At 24.6% G+C, this 6,125-nt stretch overlaps 1 protein-coding gene across 2 annotated transcripts in view; it reads right to left on the reverse strand.

Moving 5' to 3' along the window:
• Positions 1 to 527: 527 nt before the first annotated feature.
• LOC126907751 (uncharacterized) overlaps positions 528 to 6,125 on the reverse strand; it is a 30,719-nt gene continuing 25,121 nt past the window's right edge. The window contains exon 6 of one of the 2 annotated variants that reach the window (XM_050689348.1): positions 528 to 962. In XM_050689348.1, the coding sequence (XP_050545305.1) occupies positions 889 to 962 (74 nt within the window). In that variant the 3' untranslated portion in view covers positions 528 to 888. The remainder of the gene's footprint in view (positions 963 to 6,125) is intronic. The other variant, XM_050689340.1, reaches the window with a different exon arrangement.

A 6,125-nucleotide genomic window follows, 5' to 3' on the forward strand; every position in this document is an offset into this window, starting at 1 on the left:
ACATCAAGAAAAATAACCAAATTATAGTAAATAAGTGTAAATCGACATTGAATATGAAAAGAAATTATGCTATAACAATTCATTATTAAAACGCTTGAAAAGGTTAGGAAGTTAGAGTCAAAATATATTTTTGTAGAAAAAAAATATACATAGGAGACATTTAGACTTGTTTATTTTGTCATTTTTTTATGTTTTCAAAAATATCGAAAGATTCATAAAATAATTGATTTAATAAGAAAATATTTTTTATTTGTCAATGAATTTTTTTATAGTTCAGTATTTTAAAATATTTGTGTTATGAAAATTTTTATAAAATGTTTTCGTACGACTTATTACCTATAATGTAAATATTCTGGTTGGTAAAAGCTTCTTTATTCAAGTTATTTTAAGAAATTGAATTAATAATTACAATCAATTAATGACTTATTTTACTAAAAATATATCAAGTATTTCATGTCATAATTATGACTATTATGACATGAAAACTTGATATATTTTTAGTAAAATAAGTCATTTTTGAACGAAATCTTCTTTTAATATGATTGAAGTATTATTATTTTTACTTATTTATGAACCAAAAGTTTGGAGTACCTATTATTATATATTAAATAAATATGCTTTTCTTCAAGATAATTAAGCAAAACAGGAAAAAATTAGACTTATTTGGTTTAAACTGTATTTTAACAAAGTATTATATAACAGAATATTTAGAATTTAATTTTCTATTTATTCGAAACAGATCTTTTCCAATACAGGAAATAGCTGTTGCGAGACACCCTGTATTATCAATTATTACTTCATAATTTACATATATTACATAATATTTTAAAATTTATTTAAGTTTCAGTAAAGGTGATTTAGTTTTTTCAACTCTAATTATGATTCTTGTTACCTTACAGTAATGTAGTAAAATATGACCACATAAAATAATATTGAATCAACTGAAAGTGATGCTTTTAAACCTGAAACAATTTAAAACAATTTTATTATACGATTTTGTGACAAAAATCAAATGTATATAAATATTAGTGGTAAGCAAAGCTTTCGCGTTTCAATTAAACTTAGAAATGTTATAAATATTTTTAAAAAACGATAGCACTGTGGGGTCGTGACACAGTATGGACGTGGTATAGTTGGGACAAGTATAGATGATATCTGACAGTGATTAAATTCACTGTCATAAAACACGTTTCGATACAAATCTGTTTAATTCTAAGATATTGGTGAATAATTAAAAAAGTAGCATCAACTACTATTTTCTTTAAATATATCCTGATTGGTAGTTCTTAGATTTAAAAGTATAATTCATGATTAAATATTAATTATAGCAATTAAATATAGTAAGAAACTAATATTTAATAGTTTAATATTGTAATTTTTACGGAGAAACAATAAAAATAGATAAAGTAGTGAATTTTATTACTTCTTTGACAAACATGTATAAAAATAAAAATTAGTATAAATAATTAATTATAATTAATTCTTTATATGTGTAACTCATATCAAATATTTTGTGAATGTATGTATTTTAGTTCTTAAAAATCTTTGCCAACGGTTCGTCATATAATGTAGTATAGGATTAGGTTATAGCCAACTCAGTGATTTGTTCCCTAGGGACAAATATATTTGCGGGCATAATTTTTTTATCCCAAAACGAGTATTTGCCTCAGTTACTCTTTTTTTGTTGACCATACGTTCTAGGTGAACCACTCTATCGTCCTTTTGTATGATATAAATTGTATTTTATTATATACCTTACATTAATGTTGAGTTTCATACCTTTATAAATCTAAGTATTATGTTAAAATAACATAAGTTCTTTACGGTACCACGAACTCTTTAAAAGACAGATGGTAAAATAAAGTGGTATAAATGATACGATTAAGGATATAATTGGAGTAAATTGCTAAATATAATGTTTATGATTTTAAATATTTGTAACACTATGCTTTAATTAATTAAATTCTTTATTGATAGTACAACATCAATTAAAAAAAAAATCAGATACGATCAGTATCTATCAAAATATTAAAGAAAATATAATCAAATCTGGTAATTATTTGTATATTTATCGATAAACGTTTTGGAGTTACATTAAAGACATTGCGCCGCATGCATTTTTTTATGGGGGGTGCAAAATATTTTTTTAAAACTTTTGTTGCACTGTTTGCTAAACAAACCCAACGTAAAAAGGAAGAAGGTTATCGGAGTCCTTAGACAAGGAACCGCACTTTTTTGGAGTCCTCGCCATAGGCATAATAAGAAGCAGCCTAACTATCTCAATTAACAAATTAGTTCCTCAAAAAAATTTAAAAATTATATATGTTGTTATATATATAGTATCTTTTAGGGTAGGTTGGAAATAAAATTTAACATTCTTAAAAATTGAGGATGCTAAATTGTTATTATTATAGGAACCCACTGGTCTCGCAAAAAAAAGTTATAATTAAAATATTTTAAGTATTTTAATGTATTTATTAAATAAAGTGTCTCTATAAATTTAATAAATAAAAAACAAAATAAAATACATTGTTCTTAATCCTGAAATTCAAATATAATTTTATAATAATACATTTTTTTTTATCTTTTATTTAAAAATATTTTATTTCGTAAAATTTTATAGTATACAACAATTATGAAAATTGACCAGATATAAAGTCAAGAGAAGACAACTGCCCCTTTTGCCCCGTCCAATGCAGATGAAAATGAGACATTGGTCTTTTAAAAGATGAATATTATTAGTTTAACAGTTAAACTAATATTAACAGTTAATCTAAGCTAGATGGTAACTAGTTAAACTTTAACTAGTTACCATCTAGCTAAATAGGTGATTTCTACTATTGTGTATTATAATAAATCATAGGAATTTTAATTGATTTCAAATGTGTTAATAATATAAAGTGCAAAATTTAACAAACATAAAAAGGTTCTTAGTTAATTATTGTAATTAATTATTATAAAAATTAAAAAAACTCAGCATAGGGCACAGTGATGATGTGGCATAGTTGGGTCAAGTATAATGATATCTGACAGTGATAATATGTTTTTAATCATAAAAAACGCTTCGATGCAAATCTTTAGATAGTGTTTAATTTTAAAAAATTGGTGGATTATTCCAAAAACTACATGATCTCCTATTTCCTTATTTATATCCTGATTAAGATAAAATATATCGAATGAAAGAGGGATATAAATGTTATTTCTCATAAAAAAATTGTATTAATCCACTTTTCAATAAGTTATAGCATTATAAAGTTAAACATTTAAATATATAATCTAGAATTTTCACACAAAATAGTATTCGGTAGCCATTTTCTCCGTGAAAACAATATAAAGTCCGAATTTTTTTTTTTTTTTTTAGTATTAAAGTATATTACATAAGCTTTAATTAAAGATATATATCAATGTATCAGACTTTCCAGAACATTTTCAAAAGTTAAGTTGAAAAAGTTAATTTTTTGTAAAAAAGTTGACATTTTGAATCCCCCTGTAGGCAGGCAAAGGGACAGATTTATAAACAAAAATATACCAAATGAAAGGTTTATTATAAACACTAAGACATTAAGTATCTATAAAAAAAAAAATTATATTGATTTGTTCATTTTTGAAAAAGTTACGGCAGTTTTTAGTAAAAAAAATTGAAAAAATGATGATAATTAGCAATTTTTACATTTGTAACTTTTTGGAGGATTTCCTCCATTTACAGGATACGAGAGAAATGTTTTCATTTTTTGAAGGTAATGTCTTACTAGATGCGATTTGTGATCTTTAGATGTTATGTTCATCAAAATCGGTCCAGCGCAAGCTGAGATTGAGCGTTCACAGATACAAAAAAAAAATAGTTATAGAACACTATATATTTTTTAAATTAAAAATTACAGAATCTACAAGTTAATAAAAATACCCCCTTAATTATCAATTCCCCCTAACTACTCTTTAGCATCCCCCTTAATTACAAATTTCCCTAACTACTCTATATTAGTCACCCTTAATTACTAATTCCCCTCTATCTGATCTTTATTATTCACCCTTAATTACTAATTCCCCCTACCTGCTCTTTATTAATTACTCTGAAATACTATTTTTTCTCTCCCTTAATTACCAATTATTATTATTCTGCTCCCTAAATACATATCGCTACTAATTTATTACATCCTTAATACTAAGTACTATTGGTTTATACTAATTACCATTATTCTACAAAGTAATTATAATAAACAAAAATATAGTTTTCTTTTTCAACTTTTCGCGCTGTTTTTAAATCTCCAATTAGACTTTTTCTATCACTTCTAAGTTTTGATAGTATTACTTATTGTTAAAAAATAAGTATTGACATAAAAAAAAAAAACCCAGCACAGTGGGATCGCGGCACAGTAATGACGTGGCATAGTTGGGTCAAGTATAATGATATCTGAAAATGATTAAAATCAATATAAAATAAAACGCTTCTATGCAAATCTTTAGATAGTGTTTAATTTTAAAAAATTGGTAGATTATTCCAAAAACTACATGATCTTCTATTTCCTTATTAATATCCTGAATGAAAAAGGGATTAATAAAAAATATTATTTCTCATAAAAAAATTGTGTTGATCCATATACTTTTCAATAAGTTATAACATTATAATAAATTTAAAAATGTAAAAAATAAAATTGAGAATTTTCACACAAAATTAGCATTCAGTAGCTATTTTCACAATGAAGACAAAATAAAGTCAGAAATTTTTTTTTTTTCATAATAAAGTACAATACATTAGCTTTAATTTAAGATATATATAAGTGTCAGACATTCCGGAACACTTTCAAAAGTTAAGTATAAAAATAAATTTTTTGTGAAAAAGTTGTCATTTTAAATCCCCCCCTGTGGACAGGTAAAGGGTCAGATTTATAAAAAATATACTAAATGATAGGTCAAGATATCAAGCGTCTATGAAAAAAAAAAATTATGTTAATATGTTCATTTTTAAAAAAGTTATGGCAGTTTTTAGTAAAAAAAAATTGAAAAAATTTCGAAAATTAGCGATTCTTAAATTTGTAATTTTTTTGGAGGTTTCCCCATTTACGGGGAACGAGGGAATTTTTTCAATTTTTGAGGGTAATGTCTTCGATTAGATACGATTTGTGATCTTTTGATGTATCGTTGAAAGAAATCGGTTCGATGAGAGCTGAGAAAAAGTAGTAACAGGCACAAAAAAAAACACATCATAGTAAAACCAGTACCTTCTCAGCTTCGCATCAAAGCTAAAAGATATCAAAAGATTATTTTTAAATTTTCAGTTAATGAAGGTAAAAGTTATTGCTAAAGTCACTTTTTAAAATAAACTATGTCTATAATTCTGAAATTTTGAATGAGATATGTAATATAAGTTTTATATCAATTAGGGATATAGAATTCTATGTCGTTAAAATATAGTATTTTTATTTTAAAAATGTTAATATTTAGTATTCCGAGTATTTAAATGTATATGTACTATTTAAAGGAATATTTCAGTTCTGCAATAAGTCTATTAAAATTAAAAAAGAAAGTTTCAAATGAACAAAACACGTAAAATAATTTTAGTTTATTAACCAATTTTGAAAAGTATACTTCAGACTTATTAAACTTTGTGGTTATTCAAGGAAAATGGACATCTGTTTCATCTTTTTTCCCTGGCCTTTATTCCAACTACTTGAGGCCAACCACTCATCTCCTAAATATCCATTTGACATAATTTCCCACATCATATACGCATACATCACCTGTTCTCATAGCACATTCAATAACAATCCTCCATCTTTTATCATTATTTTATCTAAAATAAATTTTTTAAAAACCTGACCTTGCATTTGATCACAGAGAATATTCAAAATAGAAATTTCGCACGAAAAGTTAATTTTTAAATATTTTCCGGAAATACTGCGTATTTTAAATTAAATATCTTATATAAAAATGTTTGAATACTACTAATCAATATTCAACGATAATTTATCAAGAGCACTCATATGCAATGGTCATAATTACCATTTACATTGATAAAATGACATATTTACCTATTTGAAATGCAATTGTTAATCTAATGTCTTTTAAATCGGTAAAAAATTCTTAACACTGTTATTGTTTAAGATATTTTTCCTTATTACTATTTT

Source organism: Daktulosphaira vitifoliae, unplaced genomic scaffold (assembly GCF_025091365.1).
Source record: "Daktulosphaira vitifoliae isolate Bord-2020 unplaced genomic scaffold, ASM2509136v1 Scaffold_1, whole genome shotgun sequence".
NCBI lineage: Eukaryota > Metazoa > Arthropoda > Insecta > Hemiptera > Phylloxeridae > Daktulosphaira > Daktulosphaira vitifoliae.